The sequence below is a fragment of the Ixodes scapularis genome, unplaced genomic scaffold, assembly GCF_016920785.2.
Source record: "Ixodes scapularis isolate PalLabHiFi unplaced genomic scaffold, ASM1692078v2 PGA_scaffold7__128_contigs__length_106722199, whole genome shotgun sequence".
Taxonomy (NCBI): Eukaryota; Metazoa; Arthropoda; class Arachnida; order Ixodida; family Ixodidae; genus Ixodes; species Ixodes scapularis.
The window spans coordinates 22,597,371-22,617,642 of NW_024609882.1; the positions used below are offsets into that span (position 1 = coordinate 22,597,371).

General features: G+C 44.9%; 1 protein-coding gene across 1 annotated transcript; it reads left to right on the forward strand.

The window, feature by feature from the left end:
* The first annotated feature begins 1,764 nt into the window (after positions 1–1,764).
* On the forward strand, positions 1,765–15,154 carry LOC8030960 (DNA damage-regulated autophagy modulator protein 1). Its single transcript, XM_029973624.3, has 6 exons — positions 1,765–2,037; positions 2,853–2,920; positions 4,032–4,174; positions 9,199–9,376; positions 12,392–12,477; positions 13,624–15,154. Exons 1-6 carry the CDS (start codon positions 1,904–1,906, stop codon positions 13,834–13,836), a joined length of 822 nt encoding a protein of 273 aa, XP_029829484.2. The 5' UTR covers positions 1,765–1,903; the 3' UTR covers positions 13,837–15,154.
* Positions 15,155–20,272: the final 5,118 nt, after the last annotated feature.

Sequence of the window (20,272 nt, forward strand, 5' to 3'; positions counted from 1 at the left end):
TTTGTTTGCTCTCTCCAACATCAGCTTTGCCTTCTGGGGAGATGACGTTAGAACAGTGCTGCTCTTCGACCTGCTTGGTACAGAAGAAATGTTCTGAAAATTTAAAACGTCGGAAAGAAAGCGGCTTCTGTAGTCCAGCCATTGTTTTTTGTAGAGCCGCTGTTCTTGACATTCATCGACCCGTTTGACTCGCATTTGAAGCGCATCATATATGGTGCGGCAGAAAGTGTGGCAGCAGCGCGTAGGGAGGGACGCTGCTGCTTGCCACTTTCAGGTGCCTTGTTGGTGTAACTTTGGTTTCGTGAAGACTGTGTTTGTATGTTTTTTTTTTACGTTCGGATCATTTTAGACACCGGGAGAAAAAGAAAGAAAAGCTATGATTCAGGAGCAACGAGGAGACTAGTGTGTCATTGACATGCGCGTCATAGAATGCCGGATTATTTCATTTTGTCCCGCCTTTATTTCGTCACGTAAACAATTATTTCGGAAAGAAAAGAAACAAACGCGATTACAGATTGCTGAAATTTGGTCAGCATGGAGCTAATAAAGCATACCAATAAAATGAAAGCTTACCTTGGCAGAATAGTCGGTGCCAACCGGGGTGCACGTCTCGTAGCGAAACCTCGCGCTGAATTTTGTTTCGTTTTTGTGTGCGTGTGTGTGTGTGGGGGGGGGGGGGGGGGGGGGGACGTATACCTGAACTTCGCATTTATTTTCTCTGGGACACTCTCGCCAGCAGCTCTTAAGTTTTACACATACAAAGTGTATAGATCACGCCACCTCTATAGCAAGTTTGAAAGCACTCCGATTGCTTGTCTAGGAGATGTTGCGCTAAACACAAACTGTTGAATTTTGCCCCTCGTCTCAATTTAAATCGCCTTATACTAATCCTCGTTCATTTTCCACTGCGAATTAGTTATTTCTTTACAAACAAACCCTAAAGATTTTTGTAGAACATCCTCCAGGATGATTACAAAAACCCTTAAAAATAGCAAATCTAAAAACACGCAAAAACAAATGGGATCATAAGTTAAACACAATGGACCTTTTCCACATACCTACGGCATCAGGCGGTGGCTGCATGAACTAAAAATCGAGGAAGGACCTACCTGCGCTACCTACCTATAATGGGAGCTACGCTACCAGTTTCTTCGCTCTCTGAGCTGCGACGCGTGCCCAAAGCGACTTTGAAGAGTGGCATCCGTGGCGTCTACCCAAACGTCGTGTTTTTCTTACCGTCCACTATCTTTTTTTGTGTAACACAATTATATACATGCTGCAATTACGTGTTCGACTCGCTGATAAACAGCCTTCTTCCGAATTTCCTCGATTTTTCGTGCCGACTTCCGCCGCTTGGCATCGGGCGCTCGCGCATGCGCAGAGCGCTTCTCGGAAAAGGTCCATTGGGGTTGTAATATTTTGCTACAACTTCTATTCAAGCAGACATATTAAAAATATAGGTGCAGATACGAATTGACTAAGCAATACATGCTCGCCGTATTGGAGGGAGGTGCGAAAGTTAACGTGGAAAATAGTTTAAAAAGCCCCCGTCCCCCAGAATTATACCACGAGAAAATAACCACTTCGCCTGCGCGCCCCGTGATAAGAACATTGCTCGACGATTCCATTTCGAACAGGTTAGCCTTACCACGAGATACCTGCCGATAATTTCGGTCGAGCTTGCGGCTTCGGGACCGAGGGAACTCGTAGCGGAGGATATTTCTTTCTCTCGCTTCCTCGGTTATCTCTCCGATTGGGTCTCTCCGTTGCCCGGTGCCGATAACGGCATGTCGCTTTTCCTATCAATTGTCACTCTGTACGACCGTACGACGCGGTCTACAGACCGCCTGCGCAAGAGCGTTCAGCGTCTGTTAGGCTTAGCTCCACGGCGGATGCTTCCGAAATGACGACGCTCGTGTGCATGGGCATCGGTTGGATACCGTCTTTGGTCGGAATCTGCCTGATTGCGGCAGCGCTTTTGTCGTACGCGTGGGCTGCACTCACCGGAGCTGTGACCATTTACGCTCCATACATCAGGTGAGTTGCGGTGGGTACTGCTCTGTTGTCAAAATGAATCTATACGGAGATCACAAGTGCCGAAACGGATCCTGACTAAGAGGACAATGGCAACGGCGAAACGCCAATAGATTGTGTTTTTTTTTTTTTCAGTGCAGTTAACACGAGAGGTAGGAAAAAAATATAGGGGCGATGTATAAACCTTTCGCTAAATTACCCAAGCAACATTAAGGAACATGCTACGAGTGTTACACGCTATGCAACATGCTGGCTTCTGTAGCAGTATAACTGTTCTAAAAAAAAAAAAAAAACTTTAAACAAAGGGCACTCGTTACACTGACAAGACTGACGCGTGTAGCGCGTGTATCTGCGTTCCCAGAATTCTCCTCGGTGTTTTTTTGGTAATTTCGAGAAAGATCTGTAGACCTGTAGATATATCAAGTTTTTCAGGAGCGCCCCTTTTGAGCGAAATCAGATAGTTTTAGGTAGCGTTTCTGTCGTGAGTCGCGCTGCGTCCTTTTAAACCGTCTGTTAGCATTCTGGACAAGCGTTGAAGGACGCTGACAGACGCTGGTTTACGCCTGTGAACCGTGCATGATGGGATACGCTAAGGACGCTGCTTCCGTCAGCATTAAATCGATTAAGACGGTGAGCGATACCTGTCGGCTTGACAACGTAAATAAATAAATAAATAAAAAAAAAAAAAAGAAATAGCACACATACAAACATGCAGAAGAAGCTTCGAGGATGTGTAATTATAGCTCCGCTTGCGGCTGTACATCAAGTTACAAAAGGTTTGCCCGCAAAGTTTGACGTTGTATTTGTTTGTGTTTCAGCGAGGCCGGTGCATCTCCGCCGCAGAGTGGACTGTTCAGTCTCCTTCTCTTCGTTGCGTCAGTATGGGGTGCGCATACCTTGTTTTCTTTTAAAAGCGCGTAAAATATTTTTGAAACTACGTCACCCATGCGTTTGAGCTTGCTTATCCTTATTATCATGGTGACGAGATGACCCGTCCCGCCGGTTGATTCGTGTTTTCTTTAGTTCAACAACTTCACGTTCTTCCATGAAGAGGGAACCGTACGTTTCGCTGCTCCAAATGCTCTCCTAAACAATAACATTGACATTGTTTCAATCGCTATTCTGAAAGATTTGCCTAAGGAGTCAGACAGAAAATAATAAATTAATGAGTAGAAAAGCAGTTTATTTTGCATTATGCTCTATGTTGAGTTTCTACGCTGTTGCTGTGCGTATTTTGATGTAATATGGGCTTATGAAATTACTAAGGAACAAGAGTCTCCGTCAAGCTGGAATACAGATTTTGTTTCTTGCTTCTGCCATTAATGTATCAAAATGAAAAATGAAGCCCCTAAAATATAAATAAACTACGGGTTGTGGGAAGCTCGGAATCTATCCAAATGTAACGTTGCTTGAACAAACGAACTACAAAACAAAACAAGACAAAAATATGTTTAACAAAACAAAAACGCCAGCCAGCCACCTGCTTCCAAAAAGCGATGACATTCTCTTATTTAAGGAAAAAATTGCTTCTAATTTGTCCTTAAACTTCAGCAACGTTACACAACGACTGGCATTACATTCGAAATCCGACCTTCTTTTATACTCCATCAAAACCAACTAATCAGACATGTCGTTTCATCTTACGAATATATAAATCGTGCACACTTAAAGTGTCAGAAAAACGGTCTAAAGAAACGTTTATACGTAGCATGTTACATGCAACTATGGTTAAAAAAACAACGACAAAAACAATACACACGTACGCAGTTCACTGCGTTACGGTACCATGCCCAAGGGTTTCCTGCTTGCCGGGTATTAGTATAATATAGATGTATAAATTTCATTGTATTGCTGTCATTTAGTACGCTTAAAATTTTAGGCAAATCGGGTGAATCTAGTAAAAAAGAACATAGGTCTGACTTGTTGAGTAGTGAGTATAGGGTACGTTGTAACAGCCTCTTAAAATCCCACCTGACGATTCTAATCATTGTTGTCAGGATGCATCACGATGGTCCTCAGATTCGTGGTGATTCGCGACCTGAACCGGGAATGCAGGGAGCTGATCCGGGTTCTCAACGCGGTGTCCCTCGTTGTGGGACTTCTCGCCGTGCTCGGCAATCTGATCGTCGCTTCATTTCCGGTAAGTGAAATGTAAAATTTATTATCAACGAGATCTTTGTACGGATTAACTTCAGGGGCGTCGGAAGTGTTCCGGAGATACGGGGGGGGGGGAGTTCTCTCTCGGTGCCCGCACATTGCTTTCTAGAATTGTCTTAAACGTCGAGGGTTTGGGAAAGGGGTTAGGTAAACAACTTCGTGCTTCCGCTTTTTTTTTTTTTTTACTCCATGATTGATTATTGATTAACACATTTTCTTCTAATGATTAACACATTTTCTTCGGTTTCTGCACTGACTCGTACTTGTTGTTGTAATCATTACGGCGGTAGTGTTTCTTGTCAAATTTTGGACGCTTTTTGGTAGTGAGTAAGGGGCAGGCTTGAGGTTGCTCGGCTTTAAATCATAAAATGTGAATTCCTAAGCAGGGCTGTCCACGATCCTCTGGCCAATCTACATTCGACATAGAAAGTGAATGAATGTTTTTAATTCTTTAATAACAATCATAATATGACACCGCACACTGTGAGAGAGGCGAGGCAGGTGACGCACAGTCAAAATAAGGAGCTGACTTCTTTCTAAAATTATTTCATTTAAAAAAAAAAAAACTAATTGTTTGCAATGTCTTTCCAAAGCAGACGCGGGGAAGGACATCATATGCATGGTCCTCAAATAACAGCATCTGCATGGCCCCCAAATGACAACATGTTCTTTGCTGTCATTTGGAGGCCATGCGAGGAAGGTTTGTTGGGCGGACAGCGCAATCTGAGATGGAACCTTCGCAACCCTGAAACACATTATGGTCGCCTTCATTGAACCCGATCTCGAGCTCGGGAAAACTCGGCTGTCCCGAGGATCTTCCAAACCGTGACGCAGCGCTCGTGTCCAATCACGAGGTAGCAAGTACTTTTCAAAGTAGCCCTTTTCTGGCCACCGCCCGCGCTGACTTCGTTTCAGCGTAAAGGCCGACAACCAGACTTGAGATTCTACAAGGCAAAAAATCCTCCTCACCACTGACTATACTTCGTTTCAGCGTAAAGGCCGACAACCAGACTTGAGATTCTACAAGGCAAAAAATCCTCCTCACTATGGGGGAGGAGGGAAGCGGCGAGGTGGGCAGGGTAGAAGGGAGGAGAGGAGGAAGGGAGAGAAAAGTGGAAAGCGCGAACTGGTTGCCGGTGTTTAACAGTTTAAGTCGATCCAGACGCAGCCGACGCTACGGGCTAGTGGGACCAGTCAAGCAGCCTAAAAAGCGCAGGTCACTGAGCCTTTTTTGTTTATGATTGGTTCGGCAATGATAGAACACGTACAGAAACATGACGAAAATGATTGTGTGCTTTTGACGCTGTCTGATTGGCCCAATCAGCTCTAGCGTCGGGGAGGTCAAAATCGAGGGAAGTTTAGACAGTAACTGTGCTCGAATTTATTTGCACAAAACTTAGTGTGGAACTTCGGGTCATATTTGATTGATTTGGGTAGATGGAGCAAGCTACCGCCCGATTCAAAGACAGGGCCGCCATGCATCTGTCCATCTATTCATCTATCCAGTGGCGCCTCCTGTTCACCGACACAGAGTTGCGTGTGTGTTGCCATCACGTCTTCTCGTTAGTTCGCCTGATATGAAATGAAGTTCATCATTCGTGTTGTTTCGTGTTGTTTCGTGTTGTTTCTCCAAGTTAGTTTCACACAAGGTGAAGAATAAAAATCAAGGTGATTTAAATCGGAATTTAAATCATGATTTAAATCAGACCGGTTTTTGCTATGACGATTTAAATCAAACATTTTCCGCAAAAATATTTTCGAAAACATTTATTTTTATTTTCCGTTCGCCTGTCTATTGATACTTTCTATGTGCATTTATTTTGTATTGAAATCAAGAATTTGCCAAAAAATAATTGACCGCATCTCCACGTGGTGAATGATATTGATTGGGGCGAAGCTCTGGAGGTGCTTGTCTGCGTAGACGGTGAGCCGCAGCATGCCGAGCCTTTCGTTCGTTTTCATCCATGTCAGAAAGAGGATGTGTGGTATGAAATGTGGTTACATACGCATTTGAGCATTTGACTGCAGCGCCCTCTCGTCTATAAACGTCGAGCCAATGCATACAAAGTTTAACGCGATTATATACGTGTTTGACCGCAGCGCCCTCTCCTGTATAGACGTTGAGCGGCTACATGCAACGTTTCATCCACGACATCCCCAGCTCTTGAGTTACTACCACATCTCAGAGCCCCCTTCTCGTCCCGCAGTCGCGGCCGAGTGGTTAAGGCGATGGACTATACTTCGTTTCAGCTTCCGTCCGAGCGCAGCCAAAGCTACATGTAGCCGGAGCCAATCACACGCCGGCAATAGGTCACGCGATCTCGCCTGCACTTTCGTATCACTCCGCTGCGCCGCCGGTCGGCCGCGCCGCCCGCGTTCGCCGAGTATTTCGTCTGCTTCGGGTGTATCAACGATATCGTCTGCTGCAGGTTGAAAAAGTGCCCTTTCACGTTCTGAAACTTAGTCACAGGGGATGTCAGTACGTAGGCTGGCTGCTGGCATCTGTGTCCGAGCTTTCCACCTGTTCGGCATAGTTTCGAGTTGTAAGTACAGGTTGCAAGGTCCCCGATGACCCGGCCGTTGATGTTTCCTTGTATTGTTTGGATATACCAGGCCTCAAGGCACAGTCCTTTCCACCAGCTTCTCGGCGTTCAATGTGATCGGCAGGTAAAGGGGTGCCCTGATTTCGCCGTGTAACTGAATTGTTGTGGCCCGGACGCTTTGCTTGTTTACAACGAATTTGCGGTGCGACGCGGCCGGAGTTTCCTGCCGAATTTGAAAGTGGACATTCATCACGACTTCTCGCGCCTGACGCCCAAACGTGCCTTTGCGAAAGGACGTTTTGAAGTGACTCGGTGAGGAAGGCAGCGAAGCACATGATTCGGCGATTACGGGAACGAAATCACGCAGAAAAACCGAGCTCTGCAGCCGTGTTGCCAGCAGATATACATGTTTTCACCGAACCACATGCATTTCCATATATTAATAGAAACATAAACTTCAGAGATTTGATTCCTTTAGTTGCAAATCATTCTCAGCAGTAGTACACATCTGGAACATTGTGCAGTTTTTACGCACAAAACAGTTATTTTAAAAGAAATTACTTTTGTGAACTACTTTGTGGTGCGTAGGAATGCTCTTCTCGAAGTTGCGAACCGTCCCTCAGCCTTTGGCTGCGCTCGGACGGAGGCTGAAACGAAGTATAGAAATCCAGTGGGGTCTCCCCGCACGGGTTCGAATCATGTCGACTGCGCAAACATTTTTTTTTCATCATTTTTTTTTTGTTTGCTTTACACGAGTACGTGAGCTCACGAGCACGAGCACAAGCACGAGCACCAGCAAGATCAATGTAAGCACGGACGCCGGACGGACAAGGCTAGACCCTAAGGAGCTTCGCCCCTAAAAAAGTTTTCTATCAGGTGAACACGAGCACTATGCTGTGGTCTTCTGAGCATATCGGAGTGTGGAGCTTTCGTTCTACCATTAATTTTGTTTGTCAGTAACGTAACGCCCTACAGGCAAGTAAAGATGAACGCGAAAGAAAGGAGATAACACTTGAGAGAGTAATGCCACCTTGTAAATAATTAAAAAAAAAAAAAAACGTTTGACTAACTAAAAATATAAAGTTTTTTTTGGGTTCTACTATGACAGGGTTTACTCAATAAAAAGTTGGTAATTAAACTGTAATTTGTTTACGGTAATTCTTTCTTCCACGATGTCTTCAGTGATCGGACGGATTGATCAATCAATCAATCTGTCACGTTTAAAAATACTTCTAGTAATTAAGAAGCGCTGTTTTATAGTTACAGTGATTTGAATCAAATTAATTCGATTTATATAAAATAAATCTGATTTAATTGATTCTTTAAAAAGGCATGCCATTTTTTCTATAAGGTTGTGTAATCAGGGTGGAAAAATACTTTCTTTGAATGAATCAATTCGGATATCTCTTATTTAAATCAGCTTAGTTTGAGCAAGGCATGTGCCACAATATTTATTTTCATTTCTGCTTTGGCGTTTGTCAAAAACACATATGACCACAAAAAAAAAAAAGAAGGAAAAAAAATGACATCGTTGCGTGCTCACAGACAATCGGTCAAACAGAAAAAAAAAAAAGAAGAAAATATACAGATGCGCTTTTTAACGCGCAGCCGTCTTGAATGTTATCACTTCTGGTATGTGGTAAAACATCGCTTTGATCTCTCCACGCCGCTGGAAGGTGTGGAGAGATAGTTAACCTGCCCGGTTATCACTTCTCTCCCTCTTCCCACAAGAACTGGCCTCCAAGCTACTTTGCTACTCCCCTGACTCCCCGCAGAAAGGAGAATGGTCTCCCTCTTTCTCAAAATGGAAAGGAGGAATTCAGGGAGAGTTTCCTTCTTTGTGGTCGCTCGTTGGCCTTTAAGCCTTGCACAAAGTATTTGCCTTGCATGACATCGCGGGAAAGAGTTTTCCGTCCCCCAGAAAAGCGAGTGCAGTCCGCGACAGGGCAAAACGTATATCGCCTGAGCTTCATCGTGCATCTCAAGCTGCTAAGGACGTCACATTTTCGAATCGCCACGACTGCCGATCGCGCTCGCGCTGCACTAAGAACCAAGATGGCGGCGCCCACAAGAAGATCTGGGTTTAGAGTGCTGACACTCTGAGCGTAGCTGGGTTTGTGTCTCTATATGCTCGTTGTCAGATAAAAAAAAAAAAAAAAGGACGTTTTGCGTAGTCTTTATGCGCTGCGCGAAGTAGTGCCTACAAGATTTGGTTGTAGAAGGAAGAATGGGTGAGTTTGACTTTCGGAACATGTACGTCTCGATAAAATAACATGACGCTAATCTAAGAGGCACCTAATGCATCTTAATTCAACGCAGGCAAAAGGAAATGTGTAACGTTCCGCGAGACAACGATCTTTTTTTTTTTTTTTCTTACTACGGTTCTTGAACTATCACTCACTATACGAGCATAGTGGCGAGTAGCAAGGTAGTAGAAGCTCGTGACGTGCAGTCTTCATTTCAGGTCCTGACGACCAAGACCATCCACAACGTCGGTGCTTACGCCATGTTCTTTAACGCCGTGGTGTACATGATCCTCCAGACGGGGCTGACGTGTTGTCTCTGCCCTGACCACTACAGCAAAGCCATGGTGTGGCTCAGGCTATTCCTTTGCGTCTTGGCCGTCTTCGCCGTGATCTTCAGTATCCTTTTATTGGTTGTATGAACCCGATTGATTTTACGCCAGGGCCGGTTTGCTCATCTTGCGGCTGCGGACGCGGCCGCGGCCAGGGGGGATTTTTACGTCACGTGACCAGCTCCATGGGGACAAGGAAGTACCTAGCGTCCCTGCCTAATGGCGGAGAGATCCACATCGCTTCAAGCACAAAAGCCTAATTTCGCTCGCAGAAACTGATTGCAGGGACTTTCAACTGGAGTCTAATTGACCGCCCCTTTATACTGTAGGAGCGGCAGGTAAAGTTACGGCCAGGGAGGGTAAATATGTGCCATAATAAAGAGAAAACCACACGAGATAAAAGCGGTAGCAGTATCTTTATATACCTCCGCCGGCGCCGCGCCACGCGCCTTCTGCTGTGGTCGAGAGGTTAAAGCGCCGGTACTTGTCGTCGCGGCGTGAAAGTTCCGAGTTCAAATCGCGCTAGAAACATTTTTTTTTTTTTTGTATTTTGCGCGTGTCTTACTTTTTAACTGTGATACTTTTTTTGGAAATCATCCACTTGCACTACTGCGCCTTACACGCTTTTACTGTTAGTCCCACCTGTTCAATCGAAACACCGGGAAGAAGAAAAAAAAGATCAACGCAAGTTAACGCGCTAATACAATCATTTCATAATGTTCATTAAAAGGAAACCAAGCTAACAGCATCACTATGGCTTTCACACAAGCGGAGCCGAAACAAGCATCCTTTCCCCAGCATTTACAATTTTATCTGTTTTCAAATAACGCTCTTGCTACGATTCGTTTCAATGACAAAAAACGCCTATTTAGGACTAATAAAAACTACAGTTGTAGCAATTAAAAAAAAATTCAAAAAACAAGCAAAAAAAAAAAAAAGACTAGCAGCTGTGGCTACATTGATTGAGCGAAATCCTACAGGCAAGGCAGCAGGTCAAGCGTCTGAGAAAGTAGTAAAACCAAAATAAAAGAGATCATACTTTTGCTTGCATGGAATGAGATAAAAGGTATATTTATACTCTTTACATTTTGTTGTGGCAATCGTTTTGTAATATTAACACATTACTTGTTGAATTTTAGTTAGAATAGCAGACGATCACGACCAAATGCAAAAATGAATCAGGCGTCGACCATCGCAAACCCTCTCTCTAATGCAAACAACTAAAATGACTTTGGATCAAGAAATGGAATTAATTATAATTAATTCCATTTGTTGATACAAAGTCATTTTAGGTGTTTGCATGAGAGAGAGGGTTTGCGATTTTCGACGCCTGATTAATTTTTGCATTTGGTCGTGATTGTCTGCTATTCTAACTAAAATTCAACGAGTAATGTGTTAATATTACAAAACGATTGCCACAACAAAATGTAAAGAGTATAAATATACCTTTCATCTCATTCCATGCAAGTAAAAGTATGATCTCTTTTATTTTGGTTTTACTCTTTTCTCAGACGCTTGACCTGCTGCCTTGCCTGTAGGATTTCGCTCAATCAATGTATCCACAGCTGCTAGTCTTTTTTTTTTTTTGCTTGTTTTTTGGATTTTTTTTTTAATGGCTACAAGTGCAGTTTTTATTAGTCCTAAATAGGCGTCCCTTGTCATTGAAACGAATCGTAGCAAGAGCGTTATTTAAAAACAGATAAAATTGTAATACTGGGGAAAGGATGCTTGTTTCGGCTCCGCTTGTGTGAAAGCCATAGTGATGCTGTTAGCTTGGTTTCCTTTTAATGAACATTATGAAATGATTGTATTAGCGCGTTAACTTGTGTTGATCTTTTTTTTCTTCTTCCCGGTGTTTCGATTGAACAGGTGGGACTAACAGTAAAAGCGTGTAAGGCGCAGTAGTGCAAGTGGATGATTTCCAAAAAAGTATCACAGTTAAAAAGTACGACACGCGCAAAATACAAAAAAAAAAACAAAAAAAAAAGATGTTCCTAGCGCGATTTGAACTCGGAACTTTCACGCCGCGACGACAAGTACCGGCGCTTTAACCTCTCAACTACAGCAGAAGGCGCGAGACGCGGCGCCGGTGGAGGTATATAAAGATACTGCTACCGCTTTTATCTCGTGTGGTTTTCTCTTTATTATGGCACATATTTACCCTCCCTGGCCGTAACTTTACCTGCCGCTCCTACAGTATAAAGGGGCGGTCAATTAGACTCCAGTTGAAAGTCCCTGCAATCAGTTTCTGCGAGCGAAATTAGGCTTTTGTGCTTGAAGCGATGTGGATCTCTCCGCCATTAGGCAGGGACGCTAGGTACTTCCTTGTCCCCATGGAGCTGGTCACGTGACGTAAAAATCCCCCCTGGCCGCGGCCGCGTCCGCAGCCGCAAGATGAGCAAACCGGCCCAGAAGACCCGTAAACAATGTAACACCTTTTTGAAGGATACAGGAGCGAGGCTTGAGCCTTGGAACGCGCTGTTCCCGTGCGATAGCTGATGCGGTGGAAGCCACATCCCAGGCTATAAGCCTTTCTAGCCATCCCTACCCAGACGACACTGGTTTACCCTTTGGACGTGCCAGGTATACACTGATGGGATATTACAACGTTCTAAAGAAATATGTGGTACCATATGTGCTGTTGGAGTAGGTCCTCGCCTACTGCATGAGCAGGAGACGATCGTCCAACAGCTCTCATCTTTCAGAAACGCTGAGCAAATGGAAGCTCGTGTCTACGCTGTTCCCATGGAATTTGAAACCCCACCCCTGCTCGTTTTGATCTGTATGAGCATTCTACCGGCGACCGGTCGTGTACCACTGCGTGGTGCGCGTTAAAAGCTTTAAAGAGGTAGGAGTCTTATTTTACTGGCTAAAGTTCTCATCTACAGCGTAAACCGGTGTCGCCGTACCTCAAAGTACCTCCGTGCGGGTAGTTTTTTCTTTACTTTTGCAAGTGATAATTTGGGAAGGATAACGGGCGGTTAACTAACGTGCCTAATCAGCGTTTGACAAGTCATTAACCGGCAGCATTGTGGCGTTCACAGTTCGTGGAAATGTGCATGACTTAACCGGGTAAATCCAGCCGCTTGTTTACAGTATATTGGAGAAGCATTGTGGAGCACTGAAGAGGCGGAACATCCGAAGCACTTGCGCGTCCCTGGCGACCCCGTACGTAATTATAATGTCACAATACAGTCATATATACACGTGTGTGGACACCGCGCGCGTCGCAGCTGCCAGATATAGTCCTCTCCGCGCCTTGGTTGCGAGCGGCGCCACCAGATGGCACCTTGATATGCGGCTAGTGGCACTCTGTCGCGGGTCCAGTTTTCCGTGGTCCTCTATGGGTGACATGCTTGTTTTCAAAGTCGGTTTCCGGGTGCGCTATGGCGTGTAGTACTTGGCACTTGCGCCACGCGTGTCGCTTATACTCTCTTTCACTAGCTGCGCGCAGCATTGCCAAAGGTACAGGGGCGAGAGCGTAACCGGTGCTGTTGCACAACAGGGGAAGAAGGCAATCCCCTGGAAGAAGGCAATCCCCTCTTACCGGCACCCTCTTCTGTGAGCCGCACGCCGCTTTGCTCTCCGTCCGATATTACCCTATCACTCAAAATTCGTACCATAAAGGCTCTCCCCTCTCTCTCGCTTGTCGTTTCCGCAGTACTGCGCCCAACTAGCCAAAATGGTGTATGGACGCTGCGTCGTCAATATGGACTTCTAGTGAACCGTTGCCGTGTTCCGCGAACCGCATTACCGCATCACCCGGGCGTGCGCTTAAAAGCATGCTTCAAAGGCTCCGGTAGTTCGGTACGCGGAACACGGTAAGTGTTTACTAAAAGTCCCTATTGACCCTGATTTGGTGCCTCAAGGGCGAGAATAACAGTTCTATGAACGTGTTGAAGCGGAGAAATCTCTGGCGCGGTGTTCAAGCCAGCGTCCGTCAAGGTCAGAGCAGACGCTCCGACCGGAAAGTGCGCGTGCCCGGGTGTCATGGGAACGAGCCACTTTTTTCGGTTCTGTTTGTTTCTTTTTCTTTTTGGTCTCAGTTGCGCCCTCTGAACGGCGGAGACGCTGTCGGCTGAGGCTACTCGGGCGCGCGCCTGAAGGACTATATCTGGTCGCTAGCGTCGCAGCGTTCGCCATGCTGTGTACGCGCGCACCTGGAGCCGGAGTAACTCAAGGACCTCGCTACCGTTCTCATCTTATCAGTGTCCATAATAGATTCTAGAAAATTCTCGCGCGCCCATCCGGGCCCAAGGGATTGTCCAGGGTATGTTGTTGTTGTCATCATCTTACTCCTCTTTGTCCCCGCAGGGCTTCCGTGAGCTGACGCTGAGCTCGCTGGGTGAATGGCTGCTCGTGGGCTGCTTCTTGGCGTTCTTCTTCACCTTCTCTTTCGAGTTCAGGCGCGTAGCGCTCACCGTCGACGTGTTCCCGCTCGTTCACCACATGGACGAACGCATCGAGGTCACCAGGCTCAGATTTGAGGAGGCCAAACCGCTGCTCAGCTACTCTTCTTCCCTGTGATCGCCTGGCAGTGGGACCACGGGAACAGAAACGGAATAGACGCGATGACGATCCAAACGGCGAAGAGTGTAGCGGCGGTCAGCAGCGAGTCCTTGTGGGGCTCCTCTCACGACATCGACCACAAACACAATGTCGGACCTCGTTAACTGTCTCCCGAACGGTTGTCGCCTCGTACTTTAAAGGTATTTTAAAATCTCTTACGACGAGACAACATGCTGGCTCGCTGGTGACATCTATGCGGTGACCCTGGAACAACATTTCAGCAGAGCGAGCGAACGTTTTGCAGGGTCAAATGTACGTACTACTATGAGAAGTGGTCGTTTATAACACTGACAAAAGTTTTTCAAGCCAAGAAAGACCGAACGATGCGCGAAAGAAATAGAAAATCGCAGGTACGCTAGCTGAAAGAAGAGCAAGCGCGCTAACGAACTGAATACTTGACGTAAACGCCCCTAAAACAGAAAAGTAAAGGAAAAATAATAGAAAAAGGGGAACTCCACGCCGTCTCCGAGCACATTCTAGTGCGGAGGAACGCGGTCTTCCATGTTATTCTAACACCCTCACCTTTCGTGCCGACCTTTTGGAACCTGTGCAATATGTCGCCGGCTCTGCGGAATGGCCTACCGTTTACGTGGTACAGCGAACAAAGTGGGACATTTGCGCGGACAGACAAGCGATTTTCACGTTTTATACACATTATAATTTCACGTCATTACTAATGTCTCACCTTAGAAAGAGTTGTGTCGTCTGCCAAATGGCTGGTCTTAATTCACTCTTATGAGGTCGATAAACGGATCGAGGATTTCGCGTAACATTGTAGGAATTGCGAAACGCTTGAAGTTCTTGTGACTAAAGATCCGCACTGCCTGCCATGCCTCAAAAAAAAAAAAAAGAAAGGAAAAAATATGAGAATTATTTTTGTCATGCAATTGGCTCTCAAGCTTGGGGTACCGAAATACTAGATTTACATCGAATATCCTCGTAGAGCTACTGCATGTGACAATCTTTAGGTATTAGACTAACTTATTTCTTTATATCATAGACACTCACTGGGATACGAGTATTGAAAATGTGCACTGCGTCGGGTTAAATAAACTTCTTGTATACTGTCTTTTGTTCTCCGTGATGCTCTAAAGCTTTTTTTAGTTTTCTTTTTTTTTTTATTCTTGCGCTGATCCCATAATTGGGCAGTTGTGTCTGAACTCAGTTTTCTTTTTTTAAAGTGTGCTGTTGGAAATAATTATCAACGATGTCTAATAAAACATGTGCCCGGTGAATGCTCCCGCTATGAATCTTTGATATATAAAGCGTACAAACAGAATTCTGTCTTTTTCTTTTTTCTTTTCATAACGCAAGACGACTTGTCCATTTCCGAAAGATTACTGCAAGATGGCAGAGACTGAACTTGTGAGCTTCGAGCCTGTCACAGACAGACAGCCTTGCATATGCCATAATTATGAATACTGCTATAAATCCTTTATTTTTGCGACACAAACGTTTTCATAATCGATATTTATTCCATTCTGAATCCCTCAGGCAACCAAGTGGGCGGCTGCTTATTTAGTCTGTGTTAACTTTAACGCGTGTACCCGCGATTTGAATATTTTAAATGAATAATGCGTTATTAAATTGTGTCAAATGTATTCACCAAGACTGTCTGTATGTTGTACAAGCGTAGAAAAAGGTGCTCGAATCAGACGTACAGTTTGGGGTTGTGAGTTGTGAGCACACTCGATGCGTGGGCACTTGCCTTCTCACAGTTCAGACACACCCTGCCTGTACGTCTCTACGCACTCTTTAAACGCAATAGATATCTTATTACGTCATATAATATCATAATATATTATAAAATATCATTTAAATGTTTATAATATTTCAGGCTAATTTCGCATGGTACCTTTCGTTGCGGGAGCTGGGGTTCGTTTTCAATTTGCTGGCGATCGAGAGGTATGTATTGTTGTGAAGTGTCGTACTTCTCCAAAATTTCTTCCTATATATTTACAATGAACGTAGGCCGTGTACATACAAGATAGTCCTCGGCGTTGGTTGGTCAATTATTCAATTAAGAAAGTAAAGCGTGCACAAATACTTATCACATTTGCAACTATAATTGTGCGTATTTTATTTTTTATTTTTTATTAAAGTTTGCCTCGTTAAGTGTATCTATTCTACAAAATAAGTGAGCATATACTAAGAACTAGAAATTGGTATAAACAAAGAGGAAATGTTTTGGTGCTACGAACTTGGGGAAGTAGCACAAGTTTACGCCGCAGCTTATGGTAGAGGGTACGGACGGGGAAAATACCCACGCCATATGCCATATATTTCGTGAAAGACCACGAGGGGCCTCATCCAATTTCAAAAACAAACAACAAACATTGTTTACGGACATGGTCATAACGCACATCTAAGTCACAAGAATTTTTGGCTTCGTCTTCAAAAGGACAGAATGACATGCCTACTGACAAAAAATACTGCGTTAGATAACTGGGGATGTTAATTAAAGTAGCTGATCCTCAAGGAACGGCAGTATGCAGGCGAGCTGGTTAGAAAATATTGGAAGCTAAACCCTAAGATAAGGGGAAATGAAATAATAGACAAGACGTTATTTTACTTGTCCTTGTCTCGTAGTTTTGCTGATTCTGTTTGATCGGTGGATAACGAAACGCCAGAACAAAAAGGATAATCCAAAACCTGTCTCCTCGGCAAAAATTTGTTGTAATAAAGTTGAAGTTCAAAGCATCTACTGCAATAACGACTTCACACTTGCTCAGTTCCTGGCTGAGCGAATATACACACATATTCAGAAAGAAGCAGATTAATAGTTTTCTTTCAAACAAACTGTTGAAGAGAGGAACTCATTCCGCATTTCACTGGACAGAGGAAGGCTCCCAATTCGTCCCACCTATGCTCTTCAAGATCTGAAACACCAAATTCTTGAAGCTGTGTAAATCCACTGACTATAGTCGGCGACAGGTTAAAAGGAAGCTGATTCCATTTCTTCCTACTTTAGGAGACCTCCTCTACATATTTCTCTCTGCTAAAGTAGAAAGAGGTAGCTTCCACTTTGCTCTTAACCGATCACAACTGTAGGAACCCATTGATTCGTGTGTGGCAAGAAATGGGCTACCGCTTTAATGATTGTCGCGCAACATATGGTGCTGATGTTGCGTACAAAAGACATCAGGGGCCGTAGAACTCTAACCGTTGAACCTTCCTGTGATGTGCGGAACGTGTTCCTGTTTTATGCAGTTTGTTTCGAATAGAAGAAATTGAGACCTGCTCCTTCTTTTTGAAGAGCTCCGTATATATCTTTTAAGAGGGCAGCGAAAAGCGTGCACATGTTGCGTGGAAAAGACCTCAGGGACAATAAAACTCTGACCTTGAAACCTTTCCTATCCAGTGATATGGGGAACATGTTTCTGTTTTCTGCACTTTGCTTGAAACAAAAAGAATGAAATCTGCTCCTTCTTTTTGAATAGCCCTGTATATATTCTTTCAGAGGGCAGCGGAAAGCGCTGCGTCTGGCGACGTCTAAACCAAGTAGTTTTTAGACACCGAGACAGCTTCAGCTGATATCATCGATATTGCCGATTGCAGAACGCTCGGCCGAGCTTAAGACCTGAAACAAAAGGAAGACAACAAGACCTTGAGTGTTCAACCGACTGATATTGAGAGTTTGACCAGCGAAGGGCCTGTTCGCACCGGTTGCGTTAAGCACGCAGATGCATCTGCCGGTCGATGCGCGAAGGTATCGGAAGCACGGTTTGGAAAGAAACTCGAGAAGAAACAAACTGGCAGACGACTTTGCGTTACACACCTTTCCAGCACTCAAGTATCCCTAAGGAGAAAAAGACCCGAGTCATTGGGCCGTGGCGACACCACCTGTGCACAAGAACTTTGACGTCATCGCAGTGAGATCAAGCACAGACGCGGATTGGTCACGAGCGCCGCGTCAGCGTTCGGGTCGGCCTCGTGTCCAATCAATGCGTCGGAGGTCGCTCGGCATCGGGCTTGGTCCCAGTCGCTGAGTTGGCGCCATTGTAGGGTGACGAGGTTCCATGGATGTAAAGGAGATTGTTCACAGGCTCTGATTATTCAAAGTACTGCGCATGTTCAGAACGCGTTCCAGAACCATGTAGACAAAGATGGCGGCTAGCGCGCAGGAGGTGGTTATTGGACTTGTCTTACATAGTCACTGAGAGCTTAAGCAACGTATTGCGTGGCGGCGTCGGAGCCTCTTGCTATTGCTCCGAAGCTGATAAGGTTGCGGTAATAGGTGACACGAATGCTAAAGAACGAATGACTAAGCAAGAAGCATGAGCACAATAAACAACGCTCTGCATTTCTGAAGACTTCAGTGGCTGTAGGAGACACAGAGGACCCTTCTTTACCAGTTTATTGTCTACCTACAATGCTTCGTTTCTAACTCTAGAGCATCTTTATTAACCGTTCCTGCACACTCCAAAAAAAAAAAAAAAGAAAGAAGAATTGGTTGTAAAATGACTTTTAAGTGTTCTTCGGCTTGTCCATATTTGAACCCTAAAAAGTTATTTTAAGCACCCCGTAACACGTTTCTTCGTGAAAAACCCATTAGCTCTTCGTCGCCCAGCTGCCTTTGAGCTCCAGGGAGTGATAGTGCTTGAGATAAAACCGTTCTTCACGAGCTGAAAGTGTTCTTGGGGCATCAAAAAACCTTTCAAGTACAGATTTTTAAAAATTTTTTTTAGAGCGTGGGGAATTTCGTAACTGTATCCCTCTTGCGAAAAGCTGCAGGCTTCATGTGCTAGAAGATATTCGATGCTACGTTGTTCGATACCAAGTAACAGCGACTGCCCGTGATCAGGCGGGAATGAAAGGCAATGGAAGGATTACCGTCCTAATGATAACACAGACTAAAGAGAACCAACATCGGGTGTACCGCGGCAATGATTTTAATTTCGAACTCTTTATCTTGGACATTCGGTTGAAATGGTATGGCGGAGGTGGAATTTCTCCGTCCCCTAGTTTCCGTTTCGAAGGGTTCGAAGCTGCACCAACAGGCGCATGCGCATTGAATTAGCCGGTTTAATTGACCGTGCGTTACGTCGGTTTGCGTTTGTGTATATTCGCAACTCCAGGATGCACGTGAAGTGACCACAGGTTAGCAGTTATGTGAGACTAGCCGAATCGAGTCAAATCGGCTAGTTTCAAATGACTGCTGACCTGCGAACTTGGGACCGCTAACCTGAGGAGTTGACAAGTGATATTGCTTCTTTCCCGCCGCAGCCAAGCAAGAATTAGAAGTAGCCCAAAAGTAGCCACATAACCAACCCCCGAATTTCGACGCCAGCGATAATACTCCCTGGAGAAGGGGAACAAAGGACAACACAATTCTCCAAACACAGCTAGGTGACTGGTGCATGACTGAGAAAATTCGCCTGGTCCTGTGGTATCGAACCAGGGACCTCCCCATTTCCAGTGGAGTGCTCTACCAACAGAGCTAACCAGGAGTTAGGCGTCAGTAGAGCAAACGGAGAGGTAGGTCCCTGGTTCGATACCAGGACCAGGCGGACTTTTTCAGTCGCACACCAGTTACCTAACTGCGTTTGGAGATTTTTGTTTGTCCTTTGCCTCCTTTGTTAACCTTGTCCAGGGATTATTGTTATTCTTGTCCAGCTCGCTTGCACCTTTCCATTAATTTCATCATCATCAAGAAGTAGCCCAGTTTGGCTATGAATAGCCCAATCTGGCCCTTTAGAGCAATACGGCGGAAACAAATGACGTCATTTCAGAATGGACTGATTAAAAAAAAATAACTGTTACGATAGTAGGGTAAAGTTCTTAAATACAAAAGCGCAAAGGACAAGCACAGAACAAGACACTAACAGGACGAGCGCTTGTCCTGCTCGTATCTTTCTTCTATCCTTGTTCTTTGCGGTTTTGTATTTAAAATGGATTGATTTCTCGCGTCGCACTTATATACATAAAACAAACTAACCGAAGTTTGTCGACAACAATAGAGAGTTCGGAACTTGCCAGCAGTTTAATGTGCGGAGTTATATTCGCAGTACCATGTCTTAAATCTGGACACTTGACGAAAAAGTTGTCGAGGAACTCGACCGCCGTGATTGGACGTTGCTAAGGTCAAGCACTGCACCGCCTAATCACGGCCGCCGAATTCATCGCGCCAAGTATCGTTAGACTTCATACTACAAAAACGTACAGAGCGTAACTTTTGTTTTGCAGCTTTGTTAAGCTCTAATGCTGGACCACGAAAGCCTTTTCTATATTTCGCAAACGGGATAATTCATGCTGCCGTACTTGAGGGGCAGCAGTTTTCGCGTGCACCTGGAGATGAGCGTATTCACTGTGGTTGGCAATCGGCAACGTCAAAGCTGTCATCGATGCGGTACGGCGTCATCGACATATCTCCGCGTCTATCACTGGAGCCATC